This window comes from Dama dama, chromosome 5 (genome assembly GCF_033118175.1).
Source record: "Dama dama isolate Ldn47 chromosome 5, ASM3311817v1, whole genome shotgun sequence".
In the NCBI taxonomy this organism is placed as follows: Eukaryota; Metazoa; Chordata; class Mammalia; order Artiodactyla; family Cervidae; genus Dama; species Dama dama.
The window spans coordinates 130,229,744-130,256,302 of NC_083685.1; the positions used below are offsets into that span (position 1 = coordinate 130,229,744).

Genomic DNA, 26,559 nt, shown 5'->3' on the forward strand with positions numbered 1-26,559 from the left:
TCCGTGTTTTCAGCATGATGTCTTAACTAATTGCAAAATCCCCACATCCATGGGGATTTCGTATTTCACAAATCTCTATAACTGGTAGCATTTCCTGGGTTCCTGGGCTTTCTCCAGTGACAAGAACTAGACTCCACTTGCTGACTCAGGTAAGGAGGGGCTTGTTGTAATCCCAGGCATAGCCCAGAATAGCAGCAGGCCTCTGAGAGCCGGCGTGAAGTTCTTCCTGGAGGCAGATGCCCCCGCGTGTCCCTGACCTGGAGCGTGTGCGGCCTCAGTGGCGCCCCCAAGCGCTGCTGTGCGTCATGACAGGCCGACCTCCTCCTCCAGGGACCTGGCTCAGGGCGTCTGCGCCCAGCTGCCTCCTTCCGCTTCAAGCCCTGCTCACTTCAAGTCTTGCCCAACACCGCGGCCGCCTCCGTCCCTCCTGCCTCCTCTCCTCTCTCCGTGGTCCTTGGCTTCCTCCGCTTCCCAGTTCACGTTCCGGAGAGCTGAAGCTTGAGATTGGCTTTGCTTCTGCTTGCACTGTCTTTATAACCAACAGCACACAGGCTAGATGCGAGCTCTTGGATCGACCATACAGATGATGGTCAGCCCTCTGTTGAGAACGACCCTGGGGCCTTCCCTGGCAGTCCAGTGAGACTCCGTTCTCCCAGCACAGGGGGCTCAGATTCCATCCCTGATCAGGGAACTAAGAGTTTGCACGCCGCCACAGAGATCAAAGATTCTGAGTACCGCAACTAAGAGCCGGAGCAGCCAAATAAATGAATAAATAGATCTTTTTTAAAAAAGAAGTGCCCTGGCCTCGTCCCTCCAGAGGGCAGTTCCCCCTGAAGCAGCTGTGAAGCTCTGCGTTCATTGTGTTCAATGAAACCCATCGGAGTTTGACTCCTGCATAGAGTGTGTCCTTCCACACAGCCCTCCCTCCCGTTGCAGATGCATGAAATTTCAGGTAAAATAAGACAAAACTACTTCAATGCCTTAAGTTCCATAAGCTTCAGCCTGAGTCGCAGGGGCCCAGCATCATACTGAACCCGGATATCAACCCCTAAGAGTGCAAATGGGATGTGTGTGCCCACCTGAGGTGCGGTGGTTTATCGTGGGTGAGAAGCAAGGACTTAGGACAACGATTCTGCATGAAGCTGGCTCCTGTGGAAGGCCGCTCAGGCTGGGGCAGGAGACACCCACTTCCTGGGAAGCTGGTCCAGACACTGGCTTGGAAAAAAGTCTGAGCTGTGCTTTAGTGGCAGGACAAGAATTCTATCCATGTGGTCCAGGAATCCCAACTGTAAAAGTCAACCTGTGTCATCAGAAACACGAGATAGCATGTGTTGGCGAGGGTGTGGAGAGACAGGAACACCTGTGTGCTGTGGTGGGGGTGGCAGCGGGTGCAGCTGCTGTGAAAAACAGGATGGGGTGTCCTTGAAAAGTTAGAAATGGAACAATCGTGTGATCCGGCAAGCCCCCCAGAGGTTATATATCCAAAGGAACTGAAAACAGGATATTGAAGAGGTATCTGCCCTTCCCCGTTCACTGCAGCGTCATTCACAAGAGCAATGATGAGGCAACCACCTGAGTGTCCTTTGGCAGATAAAGAAGGTCACACCACACACACACACACACACACACACACACAGAGGAACACTACTCAACCACAAGAAAGCGAGATATCCTGCCACGGGTGACAGCGTGGAAGGACCTTGAGGGCATCATCCTGTGAACTTAGTCAGAGAAAGACAAAGCTGTATGATCTCACTGAAGTGTGGAGTCTAGGGAAGCCAAACTCAGAAGCCGTAGAGCTGTGGTCTCCGGGGTGGAGGGTGGGAGAAATGTGGAGACACTGGTCAAAGGATGTAAACTTCAAGTGATAAATGAATACTCCTGGGGATCTAATATGCATGAGGATGACCTTCGTTAACAATACTACATTCTTGACAGTTGCTAAGAGGGTAAATCCTAAACAGTCTCACCACAGAAAAGAAATGGTAATTATGTGATGTCTTGGCAATTGCATGACGTTGTGTTCCCTAACACATGTCATCATTTTGCGATATAGGAGTGTATCAGATCAACACTTTGTATATCTTAAAAACTTACACAATGCTTTATGTCGGTTATATCTCAATCAACCTGGTGGGAATTCAGTCTAAAAGGGGCCAGTGGAACAGCTGGGAAGAACAGGAGATCAGACAAACAACAAGGTCAGGCACACAACAAGGTCTGTGCAAAATGTGGCTTGTTCCCAAAGCGGCAGGAGAGCCGACCGACACAGAGGCCACCATGAAAAGCATCAGAGGCAGCAGAGAGATGGCAGGCTGGCCGGAGGCAGAGCTCACGGGCGTTGCCAACACCCAGATGTTCGTAACACGTGGTGTTAGAAGCAGAGCAGATGCTGATGGGTTGAATACAGAAGCCAGTGCCTTGGATGACGCACGGGATAGCTCTGGATGGGACTGAAAATGCTCACGGTCTCCACGGAGTGCTGAGCTGAGCTCTGGGTGCTGTGAAGGCTCCCACGGCTGCTTCACGCGCAGTGGTGCTCACACATCTGGGGGCGAGGGTGGGAGGGACCCCCACGAGGGAGGGGGGGGCGTGTATTCACATCGCTCACTCACGTCTCTCTACAGCAGTAACTAACACGACGTCGTAAAGCAGCTCTACGCCAGCAAAGAGAGAAAACTGACGGCTGCAGACAAAATGAATGGACATTTCTTGCCCAGAAATTCTCAATGTCTCAGTCCATCCGGTTTTTAAAAATTGTTGTAAAGTATATGTATAAGATTTGCTTGAAATAAACTAGACACAGGTATTGTATGAATAGGAACATTTATAGGAAATATCTAGAATAGGCAAATTCACAGAAGTAGAAAGAATAATAAAGGTTCCATGGGCTAGGGACAGGGTGAATGGGGAGTTTATAGTTTCAGATTTCCTGTTTTGGATAATGAAAAAGTTTTGGAACCAGATAGGGATGATGGTTGCACAATATTGGGAATGTGATTAATGTCATGGAATTGTACGCTTAAAAATGGTTCCAATGGCACATTTAATCCTTTCTGTTTTCTAAAATATAATTTAAAATAATTCTGACATAATACATGATTGCTATAAAAAATCATACAATGTAAAGCAGTCTAAGCTATGGACATTCTCTTGCTTAGTTAATACATTTTTCTGTCCTATACACATAGGATACTAGCAAGTCACTTGTTTTCAAATTGTCTTATTTAACAGCATACTATGAACATCACACCTCCTCGTTTGATTATATTTGTATGTCATTGATTGTGGTGCCTGTGTGTTATTTCAGGGTTTGGATGTACCCACAATATTTAGTTGAAAATTGATTGAAAGATATTTAGGTTCTTTCTAAACCTCCCTTTTGTCAATAATGCTGCAACTGAGGCAGTTGCACGTAGGTCTTTGGTGACCATCTGCCTGCTCCCGTGGAGTCCGTTGCTGGGATGCCTGGGTCAGGGGTTCTGTCTGTGCCTGGGCTTTCAACGTGGGGCTCCCTGAGTATCTCGGGCACTCTGCAGCCAGGTGCCCGACTCGCCATGGAGGTCAGCCCCTCTACAGCAGCAATCTCCCGATGAAGGGATTCGAAGCTGCTGGCAATCAGGACAGCTCAAGTGCCCATTTCCAGAGTTCACTTTACTGCATTTGTTGTTGTTGTTGTCTAGACGCTCAGGCGTGTCCGACTCTCTGTGACCTCATAGACTGCAGCCCGCCAGGCTCCTCTCTCCATGGGATTCTCCAGACAAGAATACCGGAGTGGGTTGCCATTTCCTTCCCCAGGGGATCTTCCTGACCCAGGGATCAAACTCAAGTCTCTTGCATTGGCAGGCAGGTTCTTTACCACTGAGCCACAGACCTTGATTCTATTTGCTATCGATAAAATGAAAAAAAGAAACCAAAAAAGATGGCTTACATAGATCGCCCTCTCCGATGGATTGAACAGTGTGAACGGTGGGAAGGGAGTGGAATTTGAAAACCCCCTGTTCTGTTCTCCCTCCTCAGAGGGGGAGTCCTGGAGGCATGAGCAAACTATGGGGACGTCTCACCTGGCACTGAAGAGAAGTCCTAGGAAAAAAAAGGTTCATTCTCCCAGGGACATGATACTGTATTTCTCCCTCCTCAGAGCCAGGTTGAGGGTCACACGGAGTGGAAAAAATCGTCTCATCAGTTAACACCGTCACTGTGATGACCACATAGGACACAATGGAAGCTGCAAAAAAAAAAAAAAAAAAAAAGTAACATTGACCAAATCGGCTTCCAAGAGGGTCCATGACAACTGACCGCTCTGCTGAGCGGTCTAGACCTCTGTGTGATATGGAAAAAGTTATTGGCCGGAAGAAGAGAATTTGACTAGAGAAAGATTGAGCCTTAGTAGAAGAGCCAGCAAAGCTCTCTACAGAGAGGAACACAAACTCCAGAAGCAGGGACATTCTTAAAAAGTGCCGTTTTGAACTCTGCGTGAGTTACACTCAGAAGTGCTCGTTGAGCTCACACCGGTTTCCCCTTCTGCGGGGCTAGCTTATCTCCTCTCGTCAGGCTCACGGGCTGGGCCCCGAGCAGCTGTCCCTCCCCCATGTGACTCCAAACTGAGGATAACAGCAGCCTGGAGCGGTGCCAAGCCCAGCCAGCTCCCCCAGAGGTCTGAGTGAGTGCCGACATGCTGGCAGCTGGGGAAATTTACAGACACGAACTCCTCGTGCTGAAAGTCTATCCTCGGGCAATGCTGTTACAATCCTGACACTTGATCCTAGAGATTCCGGCCACAGGTAGGTGTCTGTATATGTTCTTCATAAAGCAGTTAAGCAAAATGTGGAAGCTTGTACGAGAAAAGGCAAAAAAGAGGAAGAAGTAGATGGATGGCTAAAGCGACTGCTGCAGCTAAAATTCCAGAAATCTCGTGGCTAGCGCTAACATGCTGCCAAGCTGCTGAGCTCTCGTTTACTCGAAAGCTTCTTTAGAAAGTGAGTCATGACCACGTGTTTTGTTTTGCTTCATTCAGGTTTGTTTATAGCCAGGCCACGCAAAGTCCACCCTCTTTCTGAACACGCCAAGAACACTCTCTGCTGTGGACCTGAAAGCTTAATCTAGGAGCCAGCAGACCAAACCACGCTGGTAAGAGAGAAGTGGTATCAACCGTCTCCATGTGGGGGTCCTCCGTGAGGAGACCCTTCCTCGTATAGACCTTCAGTGCCTGACCTCTCACTCTTTATCACAGTTGCCCGGCAACACCCCAGTTTTGGTTAAACCTGTATGAAGGCGATCAGCACTGGGAGAAGACTTACATGAACAAAATGATAAAAGGACTCTATTTTTTGTACTTATCTATTCATTCATTCATTTGACCATGTTGCATCTCGTTGCAGCAGACAGGATCTTTCACTGCCACGCGTGACTTCTATAGGTGAGGTGCCTGGGCTCGGTGGTTGCGGTGAGTAGGTTCTCCACAGTGGCTCACGGGCTCCGGAGGGCACGAACTCTGTAGCTCTACGGCATGTGAGATCTTAGTTGCCCACCAGGGATCGAACTGGAGTCCCCTGCCTTGCACGGCAGATTCTTAACCACTGGGCCACCAGGGAAGTCCCCATAAAGTCTCACTGTAAGTGGATGAACATGACTTCAAGTGGAGCCATAGTTCTGCCTGCCAACTCCACTGCATCCCCGACATAGTCACTCTTTCACTGAATTGGATAACCAACTCAATGACGTAGTCAAATACATTGCTTCTCAGATTGTCATTCTTTTCTTAAACTCTCAGGAGAAGACCTTGCATTCCTCTTGACTGTGAAATGAAAGCAATTAAAAGAGAATGTCTTCATGTACTTTCACAACCTCAGCATCCAACCAGGTTTCACTGGGCTTCCCTGGTGGCTCAGATGGTAAAGAACCCACCTCCAATGCAGGAGACCTGGGTTCAATCCTTGGGTCGGGAAGATCCCGTGGAGGAGGGCATGGCAACCCACTCCAGTATTCTTGCCTGGAGAATTCCATGGACAGAGGAGCCAGACAGGCTATGGTCCATAGGGCTGCAAGGAGTCAGACACGACTGAGTGACTAAACACAGCAGAGCACATAGACTTTCTTCCCATTAACGTGAATTTCATTCCCATTTGTGTGGTGGAATAACATTCCCCTGTATAAGGCCAAGATCCACACCTGTGCTCCTGGTCCCACCACCATTGCCGCCCCCGCCCCCCCTTGTTCAGTTCAGTCCGTCAGTTCAGTCACTCAGTTGTGTCTGGCTCTTTGCGACCCCATGAATCGCAGCACTCCAGGCCTCCCTGTCCATCACCAACTCCTGGAGTTTACTCAAACCCATGTCCATGGAGTCGGTGATGCCATCCAACCATCTCATCCTCTGCCGTCCCCTTCTCCTCCTGCCCTCAATCCTTCCCAGCATTAGGGTCTTTTCCTTATTCAAGCACATTCAAATGCCTGCCCACCCACAAGGGCTGCTTTTTAGGTGAAATGGAGATTTCCAGTGGAGGACAGTAACCTGAATAACTTTGGGTCCTCTCAACAACCTCAGAGGAAAACAATGGCATAATACACACGTGACTTCCTATTATTATCCATTCCCATGTCAAGTTCATTTGTGGTCCCAACTAGCAATTACAACTCTACAAAATCATAGAAATCTCTAAGATTCCTAAATCTCTAAAAATTCTCTAAGATTCTGAATTGCTGGGATTCAGCAGATCTGAAGAAATGTGTAGTGGACCAAAAGCTCTGCTTCCTCTTTCACAAAATTGTTTACAGTAAATGAATACTTTATTGTTGTTGTTTGGTCGCTAAGTCATGTCTGACTCATTGCTACCCCATGGACTGCAGCACGCCAGACTTCCCTGTCCTTCACTATCTCCCTGAGCTTGCTCAAACTCATGTGCATTGAGTCGGTGATGCCATACAACCATCTCATCCTCTGTTGTCCCCTTCTCCTCCTGCCTTCATTCTTTCCCAGCATCAGGGTCTTTTCAAATGAATCAGCTCTTCACATCAGGTGGCCAAAGTATTGGAGCTTCAGGTTCAGCATCAGTCCTTCCAATGAATATTCAGGGTGGATTTCTTTTAGGATTGACTGGTTTGATCTCCTTGCATTCCAAGGGACTCTCAAGAGTCTTCTCCAACACCACAGTTCGAATGCATCAATTGTTCAGCACTCAGCCTTTTTTATGGTCCAACTCTCACATCTGTACATGACTATTGGAAAAACCATAGCTTTGACTATACACACCTTTGTTGGCAAAGTGATGTCTCTGCTTTCTAATATGCTGTCTAGGTTTGTCACAGCTTCCCTTCCAAGGGGCAAGCATCTTTTAATCTCATGGGTCAGGAAGATGCCCTGCAGGAGAACATGGCAGCCCACTCCAGTATTCTTGCCTGGAGAATCCCACGGACAGAGGAGCCTGGTGGGCTGTAGTCCGCAGGGTCACAAAGAGTTGGACATGACTGAAGTGACTTAGTGCAGCACAACACATGTTTTGAAAACTCACAGCAAAATAGTTGCTGAATTTTTGTTTGTTTTTAGTTCTGCATAGGATACATTGATTTTCTAATCTGAGGACTCACATCAATTCCACAAAATATCATACCGTTTCTTGTTTATTCCCTGTATTTCCCCTGTTATAAAATGCCTGTTGAGAACTGCACAGTCCTGTGAAGCGTCTAGATTCATGCAGAGGTACGAGGTCCAGCTCTATAACCTGTGGCAGACAGAGTCAAGGTCCCGGCGTATGGATGCACCTCTTTGGATTTGCGTTTCTGACGCAGCATTCACGGTGTTGACTTGAAGTTCTCTTCTCATTTTTGGCCTGTAACAATGTCCCTCCATTTCTTTCCATTTCTTCCAGTGATTCTTATTTTCCTCTGCCTTTTCTTCTTCCTTTTTAAAGTTTGGTTATACATCTGAACTTTCACGTTTTACTCTCTATTTCGATGTGTTTCTAGCTGGAAGTCGGGCCTTTCCTCATCACAGTAGGTCGTGTTGACGGTGACTGCCTCAGGTTTTAGTAAGGAAAATAGCACCCTCGCCCCAAATAAAAATAAATCAGAATAAGGATGTCAAGAAAGAGGAATAGAAAGAACACTCAAGAAGCAATGATAAGAAGTGAAACTAGTAAAATATATGTAACTAATTATTGATACTGTGGTTGTGAATCTTAATTTAAGTGTAAGAAGTGAAGTGAAAGTAGCTCAGTCATGTCCTACTCTTTGCAACCCCATAGACTATGCAGTCCATGGAATTCTCCAGGCCAGGATACTGGAGTGGGTAGCTGTTCCCATCTCCAGGGAATCTTCCAAGCTCAGGGATCGAACCCAGGTCTCCCAATTGCAGGTGGATTCTTTACCAGCTGAGCAACCAGGGAGTCTATAGGGTCTAAAAGAAGTGTAAGAACAAAATTAATAAAAATCCAAAATATATTTCAAGCGATTTAAAGGAAACTTAGATTTTTTTGTGGGTCATTGACCTTTCACTGATACAAAACTTTTAACAGTGTTGACAAACTTCTACCCCATCCCCCTTCCCTGAGACATTTAGAACATCTGCATTTCTATGTTTTTGCCAGTTTTTACTGTAAAAGACACGTACTGTTTCACTGTTAACTATTTTCAAAACTGGAGCTGATTACCAAGGAGAGAAATGTCTATACAAAATATCATGACTTTAAATGTTTGTTTTAAAATTATACCTCTTTTCTCCAGAACATGTCTCAGCTTCATGAATATTAACATCTGTGCCTTGGGAGCTATGTCAAATATTTGAGATTTCCCAATTCACAGACTTTGGTCTCAGTGGTTTACTTTGGCAGGTCAAGAAAAGTTTGTCACTCTTTACAAAGATAGACGATACAACGGGAACTGAATACATTTCAGTTTTTTCCCCTAGTCTTTACATACAAAAATTGACCTGAATCTTTTCCTAATTTTTTTTTGCAGTCCTTAGCAATCCACTTACTTTTGTTTTGCTCAGATGCCTTATGAAATCCTGTATCCATGATGCAAGGAGCAGGAGAAAGGAATTCGTTCATAATTCCTCCCTAGTCCGACTTAGATGTTTCTCCAAGGCAGACTATGCATTGCTTAGCATTTTTAGGGAAAAAGAAAAAACAAAAACAAAACAACTCAGCTCCTATAGTGCAACAACGTTCTGTAGTGCGTGTTAGTCAGATATGTCAACAGCAACCACGTTTAGGCATTAGTAGTGAGAAGAAAAAAAAAATGGCTAAAGATTTCTCATACAAATTTAACCATTTTGTTTGGTTAGTCGCTCATTCATTGCCTTTTATCCCATCTTGGTCTCATCACAGTAGCAGAGCTAATTTTGTTTTCCTTGTTTACTATCTCCTCTGATCCCTGGAGTTAAAAGGCCAAGTGAACAAACCGGGGGCTTGTTTAATTCCTAACCAACCACGGAACAGTCATTTCCCTGCAGAATAATTGGCTTGGGGAAGAAAAGACAGAAAACAAAACAAGCTCATCATGAGCAGCTTGGTCCGGCTCCGCCCCTTCTCAGAAGCCAGCCTGGGTGAGAGCTGCTGGGAGTGAGCCTTCACTGAAGGAATATAGGAAGAAGTGGCCATAAAGACATTTCATTGTTGCCTCAGGCAAAAAGAGCTGTGCTTTGACCCTCTTTCCAGGGCACTTTTTCTCTCATTATCCTGACAGTAAGTAGAGCTCCGTTTTGTTGTGCTGTGACAAATATTCGGGTGGACTCTGCGAAAATCAATCTATTTTCCAGATGTTTCCAAATACTTGTTGTGTTCTGTACTAAAGACCTAACGACAAAATGTTTGTTTTTTCCCAGCCAACTTTGGTTGGGTAGATAATATAATAGAACATAGGAAAACAGTAGAATTTGCTTCTGTACCAGCTAAGGGAGACTCATCTAGAGTATTTCGATATGAAAACTGAAAGACATTTTATTTGCAAACATTTGGGCAAAATTACTTTCCTGTGTGATTTCTTTCCTCTTTCTCTCTTTCTTTCTTTTTTCCATTTACTTTATAGTATTTTTTTTCCTCAGTTATTCAAGGACTTTTGAATTCTGAAAATTGTGGTAAATTGTTTTATGCTTCCTGTTTATCAGAATCAAGTTTCAAGTCATTTGAGTCTGGATAATTATTCCATGGCCTAACTCTTTGGATAAAAGTTGCTCGGTTCAATCAGGAAGGTAAATATCAAAAGAAAGTGCTTCCTTGGGATTGCTTCTAATGGACATAATTAATTATTTAGATGAATTTAAGTTATCAGAATTTTTATGCTAGTTTAATTAGCTCTGGAATTTCTTTTCAAAAGTAAAGAACAAAAATTATGAGTCAGATGAGATACTATTCAATTATTCTATTCATATAATTGAATTTCATTTATAAAATGTCAAAATGGGAAGTATCTTACAGGTTCAGAATTTTATTCTATGTTTTCCAGTGTTTCAATGTTACTGTAAAATTGTGTAAATGGTCCTCTCTACTTCCTTACCAGTACTTATCTCCCAAACAGCATATATTTGATGTAAAATTTTATAATCATGATTATTGAACTAATATTTTAAATCCCTTTTTTTTTCAGTTCCTAAAGGTAGGAAATATTTTCCCTCAAAATGTGACCAAGGCTTTTTTCTTATTACACTTATTTTTCTAGCTTATCCTCCACCATGTCTACTTTCTCTTTATTTAATGAATAGGCTAAATGCATATGAAACAGAAAAGTGTATACCAGCAAACTCAAGCACTTCTGTGCAAGAATCTACTGAAGAAATGGAGGATGAAAAGAGAGAACTTGCTGGTATGTATGACCGTTTTGATTCTTTTCACAGTTAGCAGTATTCTTTTATTTCATTGCCTCATGGTTCTCTTATATTTTAAGTAGCAGACTGCATTTATTTTATTTTGTTTTTTGAGGAGCTATAAGGATGTATTTCATTTTATTGAATGAAAGATTCTTTAAATTCTATAGGGCTTTACAATTTTCAAAAGGTTCACACACACAATTTCATGTAATCCTATTTGTTGTTGTTCAGTTACTAAGTTGTGTCTGACTCTTTGCGACCCCGTGGACTGTAGCATAGCTTCCCTGCCCTTCACCACGTCCCGGAGTTTGCTCAGATTCTTGTACATCGAGTCGGTGATGCTATCTAACCATCTCATCCTCAGTTGCCCCTTCTCCTTCTGCCTTCAATCATTCCCAGCATCAGGGTCTTTTCCAATGAGTTGGCTCCTGTAATAACCCTTTTTTTCCTCTCACCCCTATATTGCTCCTACCCCCTTCCCTCTCCCCACTGGAAACCACCAGCTTGTTCTCTGTATCTGTGAAAACTGCCTTTATTGACTTTGAATTTCTCTCTAGTTATTGGAATTGAGAGACTCACAATAGTCTCTGAAAAATAACCCAGAACTGCAAAGACAAAGTTTTCCTCATATTTTTTTAAAAAAGGAAAGGAACTAAAATCTAATTATGTGGTAATTAGAGTATAAGCAATTATTGAGCTTCCTAGGTGCCTCAGTAATAAAGAATCTGCCTGCAGATGCAGGAGACACAGGTTCAACCCCTGGGTGGGGAAGATCCCCTGGAGAAGGAAGTGACAGCCCACTCCAGTATTCTTGCCTGGGAAATTCCATGGACAGAGGAGCCTGGTGGACTACAGTCCTTGGGGTCACAAAGAGTCAGACATGGCTGAGCGACTGAGCACATAGCCACTATTAAAGCTGCTATCATGGGTAATAACTTTAGAGTCAAGAAATACTAACCACAGCATCTGCAAAAAACAGAGGAATTTTAATTGGGGGCATTTATTTTCAAGGCCATAAACTTTATACACAGAGATTATTTCCAAAAATTATGACCACATGACCCCACTGATTGCCGGTGTGCGTTAAAGCCCCACATCTCAGCAGCTCAAGGCAGCAGAGGTTTATTGGTCCCTCTCTGCAGTCCAAGTAAGGCTGTCGGGGAAAAGGACGTGGGTTGGGTGGGTGGAGGGATCCTCCCCACACAGACACACAGGCCCCAGGCTCCTTCATCGAGCGACTCCGCCACTGATCGCGCAAGACTCTGGAGGTGCTCCCTGGACCCTCAGGATGTGGAAGGACTGAGACAGGGAGAAGGGAGGCTTGCGCAGGGCTCCATTAACCAGGCCTGGAAACGGTGTGGATCTCTGCCCACATTCCACTGGCCAGAACTCAAGCATTTGGTCCCACTTACTTTGGGAAGGCCATCTAGCATCGTGGCAAACAGGAAGAGATGATGAATACCGATGAGCCACTAGACAGTCTCTACTACTCCGCCCCTTCTCATGGATAGGGCGGTGGTGGTAATGGTTTAGTTGCTAAGTCAAGTCTGACTCTGCGACCCCCATGGACGGTAGCCCACCAGGCTCCTCTGTCCGTGAGGTCTCCCAGGCAAGAGTACTGGAGTGGGTTGCCATTTCCTTCTCCAGGGGATTGTCCCAACCCCGGGATCAAACCCATATCTCCTTGTCCCGGCAGGCAGATTCTTTACCACTGAGCCACAGGGATGCCCGTGGATACGACAGCTGGCAGAATGTTGCTCTTTGCCATCTTGAACTCCTTCTGGGGTGCCCTGCGTCTTATAGACTCTGGGACCAACTGCCCGTGCATATAAGGACTGTTGGCCTGTTCGCCATCCTGGGGGGCTCTGGAGTGACTTCCGCAGTAGTTCGTGATTTAATGCAGAAGTTTAGTTCCAGCGTTAGAGAGTGACCTGTATGGAGAGTGACCTGTTGGGTCCCATTGCTCTGAAGAGCCACAGCAGAGAGAACCCAACTACGTGGTGAAATGGGAATTTGTCTTCAATTGTTCTCTTATGTTGACTGAGCTCCTTAAGGGAATACAATCTAAATTTGTTCTCTCTCTTTTTTAACATAGGAATGGGGGTTCCCGATACTGTTAGCACTTTACATGTGCATATTTTCACATTTAAATAAAAATGTCCGTTTTCCTGGAATGCCTCCCCAGAACCTGGGAAGAGTAGATAAATATAACAGGTCTTTTATGGATGTTGTGTACACACCAGTCTCCAACTTGACCCAGCAGATAATGAATAAGACAGCATGTGCTCCCGTTATGAAAGGTAGGTGTGCTAATGGCCAAAAACTATTACTGGTTTTATTCTTTTATTTTTTATTGAAGTACAGTTGGTTTACAGTGTTGTGACAACCTCTGCTGTACCGCACAGTGACTCCGTTATACACATATAATCATTCCTTTTTTCTAGTCCTTTCCATTATGGTTTATCACAGGATTTTGAATATAGCGATAGAGCATATCCATCCTATGTATGAAAGTTGTGTCTGTTAATCCCGAACTCCCTGTCTGTCTCTGCTCCAACACCTTCCTCCTTAGCGGCCACAGGTCTGCTCGCTACGTCTGAGAGTCAGTTTCTGCTTCATAGATAGGTTCACTTGTGTCCTTTTTTTGATTCCACATATAAGCGATATCATATGGTGTATGTCTTTCTCTTCCTGACTCACTTAATAGGATCATCTCTGCATTCACGTTGCTGCAAACGGCATTCGTTCTTTTTATGGCTGATCCGCATTCCATTGTATATATGTACCACATCTTCTTTATGTTTTTTATAAAATGTATGCATTTTTTATTTGAAGTCACTGTTAACTATGATGCTGATTATCTAGATAGCAAGATAGCAGAACTTTGTCAGTTCTTTCCTTTTGTTTAGCCTTAACTATTAACCTTTGAAACCCTTCTGGCTTGATGAGGGTCTACTTTGGGGAGGCCTCCATTTCTATTGGAATTTAAATAAAGGAATAGTTTTATAATTTCAGATTTGCAGAATACTGCCTAGGAGGAATATGTTATTGGTGAGTGTGGGTGTTTTTAACATGGAAATATAATGATTAATATTTATAATTTAGGAAAAACCATATAAATAAAAGAAATTAGATATGGTTATTATAACATTAATTTCAGAACTATGAAAATTAAGGGTGAATAATCTAAGGATATTCTGTCTGCATATGGTATAATTTGTGAACATCTTTAAAGTCCTTCATTCTAGATTTTTGCTGTTTGGCTACACCATGCAGCTTGCAGGATCTTAGTTCCCAGCCAGGGATCAAGCCCATGCCCTTGAGTGGAAGCACAGAGCCCTCACTGCTGGACTGCCAGGGATGTCCCTCAGGGCTTTCGTCCTAAAGGAGGCCTCTGCGTAACTAATAGAACCAAAATGTGTCTCTCACTCATGGCCGGGCTGGCTGCAGCCTGGCTCTCAACTCTTAAATTCTGGGTTTGCACAGGCAGCGCCGCTTGCTGTTAGTCACTCTGTGCTCTTGGTCCCTGTAGACGGCAACGACCATGTGAAGTCCGTCTGCTTAGTGAAGCTGAAGTCTGGAGTCCTCTGACCACATAATAACTGCTTCAGTTACCTATATTTCTGTACCCCTATTCTCTAATACATACTTATTTCTTGGCATAATCGTTTTATACACCTAAAATTTGCCTTAATGCCTGCCATTATGAAGGAAAGAAGTTAATTCTCATGCATATCTCCTGATTCTAGAATCTAAAATGACAACAAAAAATTCCTTTTTTGTTTTTGCCTTTTGGGATAAATTTAATTTAAAGGTAGAATGATTTTAGTTGATTCCAATGGAAAACAGGTGATGGCAAAGTTGAATATCACATTCTGTTTTGGTGAAAGTCTAACAGTCCTCTATGTCTTTTTTTTTTTTTTACCATACAATTCACAGGAAGAAGAATCATTGGGGCACCAGATGAGAAAGCCATGGATGAAATAATGCTAGACACTTTCTCATACAGCGTGGGAGTCATCTTTAATGATTCTTTCTCTTACAAGTTCAAATTTTATCACAGATATTACGTTCCAATTTTGAAGGAGGATTTTTTGACAGGTGACTTTCCATATAAAGTGTTACTGTTGCATTTTTCATGTTTTTAACACAAGCACTAGGATGGGACGGGCGGCAGAGGTGCTCGCGCTAGCACCAGATTAAAGAGACGACACCCCCTGCTGACCCTGTTCCAAGCTCGTCTCTTCCCCTGGAGGACGGCTCTCAAAACCCCAGTGAGTCATCCAGCAGATACTAGTGAATTCCCAAGGGCATGTTGGAAAGGATGCAGGGGCCATCGAGACCGAGGGCCCAGCCTCAGGTGCGCGTCCAAGGTTAGCAGGACAGGCCGCCGGCGAGCAGTTAATGACCAGCGCGAGGAGAGGTGCTCGGGGCACTTAGACCGGGGCTCCCGAGACGCCCTGTGATGAGAGAAGCGCTGCCTGGAGACGTGAACCGCGGCCGGGAGGCGTGTGTGGGGAGCCGGGGTCCTCGCCTTCCAGAGAGTGAAGGGGGCTGTGGACGGGGCGGGAAGGAGCAGGCGGTGCTCGGCGCGGCGGAGGCGCAGTCCTGTGTAAGTGGGCAGAGCGCGCAGACGGGGCGCGCTGGGAGGAGGAGGCTGGCGCTGCCGAGGGCTGAGGCGGCGCTGCCCGAGGGCTGAGGCTGGCGCTGCCCGAGGGCTGAGGCTGGCGCTGCCCGAGGGCTGAGGCTGGAGCTGCCGAGGGCTGAGGCTGGAGCTGCCGAGGGCTGAGGCTGGCGCTGCCCGAGGGCTGAGGCGGCCGTGCTGAGGGCTGAGGCGGCGCTGCCGGAGGGCTGAGGCTGGCGCTGCCGAGGGCTGAGGCGGCGCTGCCTGAGGGCTGAGGCTGGCGCTGCCGAGGGCTGAGGCTGGCGCTGCCGAGGGCTGAGGCTGGCGCTGCCGAGGGCTGAGGCGGCGCTGCCGAGGGCTGAGGCGGCGCTGCCCGAGGGCTGAGGCGGCCGTGCTGAGGGCTGAGACGGCGCTGCCGAGGGCTGAGGCTGGCGCTGCCCGAGGGCTGAGACGGCCGTGCTGAGGGCTGAGGCGGCGCTGCCGAGGGCTGAGACGGCGCTGCCGAGGGCTGAGGCGGCGCTGCCGAGGGCTGAGGCGGCGCTGCCGAGGGCTGAGGCGGCGCTGCCGAGGGCTGAGGCGGCGCTGCCGGAGGGCTGAGGCGGCGCTGCCGAGGGCTGAGGCGGCGCTGCCGAGGGCTGAGGCGGCCGTGCTGAGGGCTGAGGCGGCGCTGCCGAGGGCTGAGGCTGGCGCTGCCTGAGGGCTGAGGCGGCCGTGCTGAGGGCTGAGGCTGGCGCTGCCCGAGGGCTGAGGCGGCCGTGCTGAGGGCTGAGACGGCGCTGCCGAGGGCTGAGGCGGCGCTGCCGAGGGCTGAGGCGGCCGTGCTGAGGGCTGAGACGGCGCTGCCGAGGGCTGAGGCGGCGCTGCCGAGGGCTGAGGCGGCGCTGCCTGAGGGCTGAGGCGGCCGTGCCGAGGGCTGAGGCGGCCCTGCCGAGGGCTGAGGCGGCGCTGCCGAGGGCTGAGGCGGCCGTGCTGAGGGCTGAGACGGCGCTGCCGAGGGCTGAGGCTGGCGCTGCCTGAGGGCTGAGGCGGCCGTGCTGAGGGCTGAGGCTGGCGCTGCCGAGGGCTGAGGCTGGCGCTGCCCGAGGGCTGAGACGGCGCTGCCGAGGGCTGAGGCGGCGCTGCCTGAGGGCTGAGGCGGCCGTGCCGAGGGCTGAGGCTGGCGCTGCCGAGGGCTGAGGCTGGCGCTGCCCGAGGGCTGAGACGTCGCTGCCGAGGGCTGAGGCGGCGCTGCCCGAGGGCTGAGGCGGCGCTGCCCGAGGGCTGAGGCGGCCGTGCTGAGGGCTGAGGCTGGAGCTGCCCGAGGGCTGAGGCGGCGCTGCCCGAGGGCTGAGGCTGGCGCTGCCGAGGGCTGAGGCTGGCGCTGCCCGAGGGCTGAGGCGGCGCTGCCCGAGGGCTGAGGCGGCGCTGCCCGAGGGCTGAGGCTGGCGCTGCCGGAGGGCTGAGGCGGCCGTGCTGAGGGCTGAGGCGGCCGTGCTGAGGGCTGAGGCTGGCGCTGCTGAGGGCTGAGGCTGGCGCTGCTGAGGGCTGAGGCGGCGCAGAGGCATCAGGCGCTTCGATCGGGGCAGGCGCCTTAGAGCGACCTGAGGGAGACCTCCAGATTTAGCCTCTCAGGGAGAATGGGTGAAATGTACTAGTGACGTTTCAAAATGAGGCTTCATTTCTCAGCGCTTGCTTTGCTTCTCCCCACTTATATATTTCCTGGCGCTCAGTGTTACAGAAGAGAGAGCAAAGTGTAGGGTTTGACGGCCACGATGGGTCTGCCAGGTTCAGCCTCCGGTGAGTGACTGTTACAAGCAGTGAATAAACAGAGGAATTCTGAAGCAGGGGGAGTCTTACTGCTTCAGGACACCGTGATTTAAGCTCCACGCGTTGCCCAGACCGCAGTGCAGATGTGCTAGTGCTGGGGGCCAGGAAAGGCCCGTGTGCCGAGTTCACCTTTGTGGAGAGACCAGAAGGAAAGGAGCTCTCCTGCAGGGAGAGCGTTTGGGCACAAAGCCAGTGCTGGTGCTGCAGCGCCTTTGGTGTCTGGAGCCAGAGCGAGGTGCCCAGGATGGGCCAGGCAGAGTGTTCGCTTCCGTCCTCCTTTTGTTTTCTGAGACATCCTGTGCATGCCACAGCCTCCACGAGTGAAGTCGCCTTCTTCAGAACTTTGATCTGCTCCTCTTTCCTGTGGTTAGAAGTCCTGCCTGTTGAACACTGGGGTACACATGGCTCTTTCAGTTCTGGTTTCCTCGGTGTGGATGCCCAGCAGTAGGATTGCTGGGTCGTATGGCAGTTCTGTTTCCAGTTTTTTAAGGAATCTCCACACTGTTCTCCATAGTGGCTGCACTAGTTTGCATTCCCACTCAGGATGGGGGACACATGTACACCCATGGCTGATTCATGTGTATGCATGGCAAAAAACCACTACAATACTGTAAAGTAATCAGCCTCCAGTTAAAATAAATTAATTAATTAAAAAAAGAAAAACCAAAAAAAGTCCTGCCTAGTGAAGGCTCCTCTAGAGCATTTTCTCTTGGATTCTTGTATCTTATTTTCCAATCGCCCTACTCCCATACTGTTGGTTCTGCTTTTTCCTTTTATTTATTTATTTTTTTGAGCTAACAGCTTATTGCTCCCCCTCCTTCTCATTTCGCTCAGTTGTGCCCGACTCTTGCGACCCCATGGACTGTAGCCCACCAGGCTCCTCCGTCCATGGGATTCTTCAGGCAAGAACACTGGAGTGGGTTGCCATTTCCTTAGCTCATTGCTAGAGTACAGATACTAGTGACTTTTCCTTCCATAATATTGGTTCTTCTTTCTTTGTGTGTGATTATAGCTTACTGCCGGGGTACAAATATTAATGACTTTTCCTGTGCACTGGAGAAATACTGGAAAGGAGGATTCGTGCCTTTACAAGCTGCCATTAATGCTGCTATTATACAAGTAAGAAAAGTCCTAATAATTGAAGTGAGCTAATTCCAGAGGCATCAAGGTTTGATAAAAGATGGTGTCTACTCAGGTCTTCATGTGTTTATGTAATGAACTGTGTATCCAAATGGTAAAATTGACATTTAGGTGAAGGAGTACATTTTGTTTTTAACTTTAAATTTTCAAGTAGTTTTAGAAAGTTTCAAAAACAATATACAGGGAGGCACCCACCTATTCTTCATCTAGTTTCTCCTAAAAGTAACATCTTGCATAACCACAGAACAGTATGTTCACAAAACAGGAAATGTACCGGGGCACAAGCTCCATGGCTTATTCAGATCTCAGCAGTGTCTATACTTTAATGATTTTGTTCATTTGAATTCTTCTTTAGATGACAACAAATCACTCTGTGATGGAGGAGTTGATGTCAGTTACTGCTGTAAATATGAAGACGCTACCCTTTATCTTTAAGGAGAACCTTCAAAATGAGATGTTCATTTTTTACTGCTTGCTTTACTTCTCCCCATTTATATATTTCCTATCACTCAATGTGACAAGAGAGAGAAAAAAGTACAAGGATTTGATGAACTTGATGGGTCTGCAGGATTCAGCCTTCTGGTGAGTGACTAATTCAAGTAGTGCAAGTGAATAAACAGAGAAATTCCGAAGCAATGGAAAAGTATTACTGTTTTAGAACACCGCAACTTAAACTTGATGCCTTGCCTACAGTGTTGTTGTTGTGACTTTTTTATTTAGTTCTTATTAAATTTTGCTATGCACGATAGTGATTATAGTTTTCTGGGCCCTTTTTCTGTGCCATCATATATTAAGCCAACATTATGCTAGAGGTAGCGTTAAGATCACAGAGAATAAAAAAGAATTACCCAGCGGCAGAAGGAAGGCGTGTACCAGACCAGGTGGTCTAATCTTTAAAAAAACTTTCACTGGAGTGTAGTTGATTTATAGTGCTGTGTTAGTTTCTGCAGTACCACACGGTGCATCAAATTACACATGAACACAGATCCACTCTTTTTTAGATTCTTTTCCAATATAGGCCATTACAGAGTCTTGGGTAGAGTTTCCTGTGCTGTACAGAGGGTCCTTATCAGCGGCCTATTTTATATATAGTGCGTATATGTCAACCCCAGTTTCGCAACTTCTCTCTTCCCCCCCATCTGCCTTCCCCTCTGGTGACCATAAGTTTGTTTTCTGTGTCTGTGAGTCTTTCTGCTTTGTAAATAAGTTCATTTGTACCATTTGTTTTTAGATCCCACATATAAGTGATATCATATGATCTTTGTCTTTCCCTCTCTGACTTACTTCACTCAGTGTGATGATCTCTAGGCCCATCATGTTGCCGCAAATGGCATGATTTTCTTCTTTTTATATAACTGAGTATGTTTCATGGTGTATACGTGCCACACGTTCTTCATCCGTTCCTCTGCTGATGGGCATCTAGGTTGCTCCCATTTCCTGGATACCGTGAACCCAGGGGTGCGTGAATCATTGTCTGTTGTCTCTGGAGGTGTGCCCAGGAGTGGCGTTGCAGAACCGTATGGGAGGTCCGTTTTTAGCTGTTTAGAAGGAATCTCCACACTGCCCTCCGTGCTGGCTGCACCGTCTGACATGCCTATGAGAAGGGTAGGAGGGGGCCCTTTTCTCCACACCCTCTCCAACCTTTATTGTGTGTGGACGCTTTAAGGATGACTGTTCTGACCAGTGGGAGGTGCTGCCTCGTTCTGGTTTTGATTTGCCTTCCTCCGATAACGAGTGACGCTGAGCATCTTTTCCCAGTGCCCTCCTGCCTGGCCCACCCAGGGTTATCACTGAGTTTCTCCCCACTTCCTCCTGTTGAAGAAAGTGTAGGCCTATAACGGCTAGTTTCTGTTCAGAGACTGAGTACCAAGGATCTATTTTTTTGAGCAACTAAATGCCGTATATTGGAGTTGAGATTGCCTGTTAAGGGTGCCCAGTCCAGAGGCTGGCAGGTAGGAAGCACTTGGTAAGAGCACTTGCTTCTTACATTGATATATCATTACCTACCCCATTTCACAAATGATTTAATGTGATTTTAAAATTTATATTTCAACATGATTATCATATATGTATGCATGTCTCTATGTGTGTATATATTATAATAGCAAATAATAATTGAGTAGAAACAAAGGTTTAGCAAAATAATGAGTAGGTAAGATTAACAGATAAATATGCAAATCATACAATCTGCATATTAAAAAGCAGAGACATCACTTTGCCGACAAAGGTCCATATAGTCAAAGCTATGGATTCTTCGGTATTCATGTACAGATGTGAGAGTTGGACCATAAAGAAGGCTGAGCACCTAAGAATTGATGCTTTTGAACTGTGGTGTTGGAGAAGACTCTTGAAAGTCCCTTGGACAGCAAGGAGATCCAACCAGTCCATCCTAAAGGAAATCAGTTCTGAATATTCATTGGAAGGACTATGCTGAAGCTGAAACTCCAATACTTTGGCCACCTGATGCGAAGAGCTGGCTCATTGGAAAAGACCCTGATGCTTTAAAAGATTGAGGGCAGGAGGAGGGGGGATGACAGAGGACGAGATGGTTGGATGGCATCACTGAATCAATAGACATTAGTTTGAACAGCCTCTGGGAGATGGTGAAGGACATGGAAGCCTGGTGTGCTACATGAGGTCATGAAGAGCTAGACACGACTTAACGAGTGAATATAATCTCTAAACCTCTAAGAGGCCAAGGCTCTTAGAGAATTCTGTGATAACATCAGTTACAAAATTCATACTGTCTAGGAAAAGAAAAATAATCTGTTTGCTTTACCCTAAATGAAATTCAGCATTTTTCAATGTTGAGTCCTGGGAGATATTTCTCTGTATACTCCCCATAGCAACAAAATGCTGTTTATGGGTATAGTACTTATTTGGAATGGATGAAGGACTACTTATTGGACAGCTCTTTACAAGACACTTATTAGCTGAAATAAAATTAAGGTCTAGGAAATTTAAAGTTTCCTATGAAGTATATTTTTTAACAGTAAGAGTTTTAATTCTAATATAACTGAATTATGAAATAGTAAAAGGGGAGAGTGTGTCTTGAAATTTAAAAAGGAAAGTAGCGGTTGTTCAATGACACCTTGGGAAATACAAAGTAGTAAACGGTGTTTGTCAGGAGGAAAGAGAGAGAGGAACTCTGTGCAAATAATGGTGTCCCTGCAGCCGCTTTAGGACAGGGAGGCACAAGCCAACTCTAGATTAAAAGCAGGAAGGTACTGGTTATTTATACCTGGATTCATTCCCAGGGTAAATTAGTATGCATGTAACCTAAAATTTTGCAAAATGAATATATGTTCCTAAAACTAACAAGGAAAAGAAAAATCTGAAATGTTCTTAAGAACAGAATGTCTAGTGGTAATAAGTTTTACAACACTCCCACTTTTTTTTTCTTTTACAAAGGCAATAAATGTGAAATGCAGTCAATATTTATTCTAGTGATCTCTGAAATTGCTTTGTTTTATCATGAAGTTTTTCGTAGATATATTAACATCCCCCCCAACTCCACCCACAACTCCTTGCTATAGATTCCTTTTCTAGAAAGGTTTAACTTCCTTCATGCATAGTCCCCACACCCTATGGCTTTTCAGTTCCTACCTAGAGCAGTTCCCTTCTACACTCAGGAAGTAGAATGAGGCGTGCCTCTCCGAAAATGCTGATTGTCTAGCACAGTCCGAATCCTTGTAATGACATAGAAGTTCAAAAACAAGTCAAATATGCAGTAATTAAACATGCTCTGATACACAGAGAGCCTGATGAACTATGGACAGAGGTTCGTGACATTGTACAGGAGACAGGAATCAAGACCATCCCCAAGAAAAAGAAATGCAAAAAAGCAAGGTGGCTGTCTGAGAAGGCCTTACAAATAGCTGTGAAAAGAAGAGAAGTGAAAAGCAGGGGAGAAAAGGAAAGATATTCCCATTTGAATGCAGAGTTCCAAAGAATAGCAAGGAGAGATAAGAAAGGCTTCCTCAATGATCAGGCAAAGAAATAGAGGAAAACAATAGAATGGGAAAGACTAGAGATCTCTTCAAGAAAATCAGAGATACCAAGGGAACAATTCATGCAAGTTCAGTTCAGTTCAGTTGCTCAGTTGTGTCCGACTCTTTGCTTCCCTTGTGGCTCAACTGGTAAAGAATCCGCCTGCAATATGGAAGACCTGGGTTCGATCCCTGGGGTGGGAAGATGTCCTGGAGAAGGGAAAGGCTACCCACTCCAGTATTCTGGCCTGGAGAATTCCATGGACTGTATAGAACACGGGGTTGCAAAGAGTCGAATACCAATGAGCGACTTTCACTTTCAGGAGTTTCTCAAGACATAGGACAGTTGGTCGTTTCATGCAAAGATGGGCTCAATAAAGGACAGAAATGTTATGGACCTCACAGAAGCAGAAGATATTAAGAAGAGGTGGCAAAAATACACAGAAGAATTGTACAAAAAAGATCCTCATGACCCAGATAATCACAATGGTGATCTCTCACCTACAGACAAACATCCTGGAATGTGATGTCAAGTGGGCCTTAGAAAGCATCACTATGAACAAAGCTAGTGGAGGTGATGGAATTCCAGTTGAGCTCTTTCAAATCCTAGGAAATGATGCTGTGAAAGTGCTGCAATCAATGTCAGCAAATTTGGAAAATTCAGCAGTGGCCACAAGATTGGAAAAGGTCAGTTTTCATTCCAATTCTAAAGAAAGGCAATCCCAAAGAATGCTCAAACTACCGCACAATTGCACTCATCTCACATGCTAGTAAAGTAATGCTCAAAATTCTCCAAGCCAGGCTTCAGCAATACGTGAACTGTGAACTTCCAGATGTTCAAGCTAGTTTTAGAAAAGGCAGAGGAACCAGAGATCAAATTGCCAACATCCTATGGATCATGGAAAAAGCAAGAGAGTTCCAGAAAAACATCTATTTCTGCTTTATTGGCTATGCCAAAGTCTTTGACTGTGTGGGTCACAATAAACTGTGGAAAATTCTGAAAGACATGGGAATACCAGACCACCTGACCTGCCTCTTGAGAAACCTGTGTGCAAGTCAGGAAGCAACAGTTAGAACTGGACATAGAACAGACTGGTTCCAAATAGGAAAAGGAGTACGTCAAGACTGTATATTGTCACCCTGCTTATTTAACTTCTATGCAGAGTACATCATGAGAAACACTGGGCTGGAAGAAGCACAAGCTGGAATCAAGATTGCTGGGAGAAATATCAATAACCTCAGATATGCAGATGACACTACCCTTATGGCAGAGAATGAAGAAGAACTAAAAAGCCTCTTGATGAAAGTGAACGAGGAAAGTGAAAACGTTGGCTTAAATCTCAACATTCAGAAAACTAAGATCATGGCATCTGGTCCCATCACCTCATGGCAAATAGAAGGGGAAACAGTGGAAACAGTGGCTGACTTTATTTTTGGGGCTCCAAAATCACTGCAGATGGTGATTGCAGCCATGAAATTAAAAGATGCTTACTCCTTGGAAGGAAAGTTATGACCAACCTATATAGTATATTAAAAAGCAGAGACATTACTTTGTCAACAAAGGTCTATCCAGTCAAGGCTATGGTTTTTCCAGTGGTCATGTATGGATGTGAGAGTTGGACTGTGAAGAAAGCTGAGTGCCAAAGAATTAATGCTCTTGAACTGTGGTGTTGGAGAAGACTCTTGGGAGTCCCTTGGACTGCAAGGAGATCCAACCAGTCCATCCTAAAGGAGATCAGTCCTGGGTGTTCATTGGAAGGACTGATGTTGAAGCTGAAACTCCAATACTTTGGCCACCTCATGCGAAGATTTGACTCATTGGAAAAGGCCCTGATGCTGGGAAAGATTGAGGGCAGGAGGAGAAGGGAACAACAGAGGATGGGATGGCTGGATGGCATCACTGACTCAATGGACTTGAGTTTGGGTAAACTTCGGGAGTTGGTGATGGACAGGGAGGCCTGGCGTGCTGCGGTCCATGAGGTCGCAAAGAGTCAGACACGACTGAGTGACTGAACTGAAGTGAACTGAAACATGCTGTACTGGGACATATTCATGCAAATTCCTGATTTTAATAATTTCACTGTTTTCTCCAGCTGTTTCTTATTAGGCAATTTTATGTACAAGGAAGAACTCTGACCTGACTGAAAGCCTAGAGCTGCTCTCTCAGTTCTGTTACTGACTTACTGTGGCGACCTTTACCAGGAAGAAGAACTGCCATTTATTCATCTGTAAAATGAGAAGCTTAGGCTAAAATGCTCTTCAGGTTTCCTAAATCTAAGACTGACTGCTACTTCTAATACCCACTTCATAAAAATGTGAACACCAGCACATCTAAAGCAAGGCAGTGTGAACACGTAAGGGTGTCACCATAATCTATGTTCAGTCATGTCCAGCTCTTTGTGACCCCATGGACTATAACCCACAAGGCTCCTCTGTCCATGGGATTCTCCAGGCAAGAATACTGGAGTGGGTTGCCGTTCCCTTCTCCAGGGGATCTTCCAGACCCAGGGATCAAACCCGTATCTCCTGCATTGCCGGGGGATTTTTTTTACCACTGAGCCTCCTGGGAAGCCCACCATCACCTGAAGCAGTTTTCAGAAAGAAACGCTGAACAGGAGCAGCATGCATGCACTGGGCTCAGGGCAGTTATGAGATTCCAACTTCCTACGGGAGGGAAGGCGGGGCTGCTGCTGGCTGCGGTCCTCAGGAGCGACCACATCATCGGTTGGCCTCGAGTACAGCCACGGTCATTGATGGACCAGCAGCTGTTGTTTCCTTCCAACTTTATAATGAGGACACTTTGGTAATATGTAATAAAGCTGAAAACACCAAATGCTTATCTCCTGGAATTCAGCAATCTCACCTTAAAGAAAAATTGTGTGCACTTTGCTCCAAAAAGGCAAGTGCAAGAATATTCTTAGCAACATTGCATTAGAAAGAAGGTCTGGAAACAACCTATATGGCCACGGACAGGAGAACACTGAGTTGCATTCACACAATGAAATATGATACGCCAGTGTATAATGTTTACGTGTTGTGAACAAAGGCAAGTTTCAAAAGAACACATGCGAGGTGACACTCCTGATGCTTGTTCATATTAGTTATACACCGTGAATACCGAGTCAGTATGCAGGGTGACACCAGCAGAGCCGTGGTAATATTTTAGTTTATTGTTGTTCAGTCGCTAAGTTGTGTCTGACTCTTTTCCACCGTATGGACCACAGCACGCCAGGCTTCTCTGTCCTTCACTCTCTCCAGGAATTTGCTCAAACTCATGTCCATTGAGTCAGTGATGCCATCCAACCATCTCATCCTCTGTCACCCCCTGCTCCTCCTGTCCCCAATCCCTCCCAGCATCAAGGTCTTTTCCAATGAGTCTGCTCTTCACATCAGGTGGCCAGAGTACTGGAGTTTCAGCTTCAGCATCAGTCCTTCCAATGAATATTCAGGACTAATTTTCTTTAGGATGGACTGGTTGGATCTCCTTGCTCTCCAAGGGACTCTCAAGAGTCTTTGCCAACTCCACAGCTCAAAAGCATCAATTCTTCAGCACTCAGCCTTCTTTATCGTTCAACTCTCACATCCATATGTGACTACTGGAAAAACCATAGCTTTGGCTATACAGACCTTTGTTGGAAAAGTGATGCCCCTGCTCTTTAATATTCTGTCTAGGTTTGTCATAGCTTTTCTTCCAAGGAGCAAGGATCTGTTAATAGGTGGCAGGTACAAAGGTAGCCATTGTGTTACTCTTTAAGTATTTTTGTGTGTTTTGAATATTTCATAATGAAGTTAAAACAACTGAAATATTGTTTATCTTTCTTTAGGCTCTCCTGGGGTTTAATCTATGCTGCCTTCATCTTCGTTACTTCCATAATCATCACAGTCATCATAACATCTACTGAAATTATCATCCTGACGGGCTTCACGGTCATATTTACTCTATTTTTCTTGTATGGCTTATCCTTGGTAAGTTCATATGTTTGCTACCATCGTCCCTGCTTTCTGCCTTGGTTATATGTAACAAGAATCAATGTCTGAGCAGGCTACTATAGCCACTTCTTTCATGTTGTGTGTGTGTGTGTTTGCTTGAGAAGTCTTTATGAGTATGAGAAAATGATGTAACCTAAATAAAATTGAAACTCTTTTTTTTTTTTTGCATAAAGGTCTGAATTAATGAAATGATGCATCAAAAAGAAAGA

General features: G+C 45.8%; 1 protein-coding gene across 5 annotated transcripts in view; it reads left to right on the plus strand.

The window, feature by feature from the left end:
* Window positions 1-9,517: 9,517 nt before the first annotated feature.
* ABCA6 (ATP binding cassette subfamily A member 6) overlaps window positions 9,518-26,559 on the plus strand; it is a 61,381-nt gene continuing 44,339 nt past the window's right edge. For 4 of the 5 annotated variants that reach the window (XM_061144997.1, XM_061144999.1, XM_061145000.1 and 1 more), the window contains exons 1-8: window positions 9,521-9,680; window positions 10,103-10,186; window positions 10,697-10,797; window positions 12,897-13,101; window positions 14,741-14,902; window positions 18,244-18,350; window positions 18,727-18,953; window positions 26,185-26,326. In XM_061144997.1, the coding sequence (XP_061000980.1) occupies window positions 10,702-10,797; window positions 12,897-13,101; window positions 14,741-14,902; window positions 18,244-18,350; window positions 18,727-18,953; window positions 26,185-26,326 (939 nt within the window). In that variant the 5' untranslated portion in view covers window positions 9,521-9,680; window positions 10,103-10,186; window positions 10,697-10,701. Of the gene's footprint in view, window positions 9,681-10,102; window positions 10,187-10,696; window positions 10,798-12,896; window positions 13,102-14,740; window positions 14,903-18,243; window positions 18,351-18,726; window positions 18,954-26,184; window positions 26,327-26,559 lie in introns of all 5 variants that reach the window. The other variant, XR_009693119.1, reaches the window with a different exon arrangement.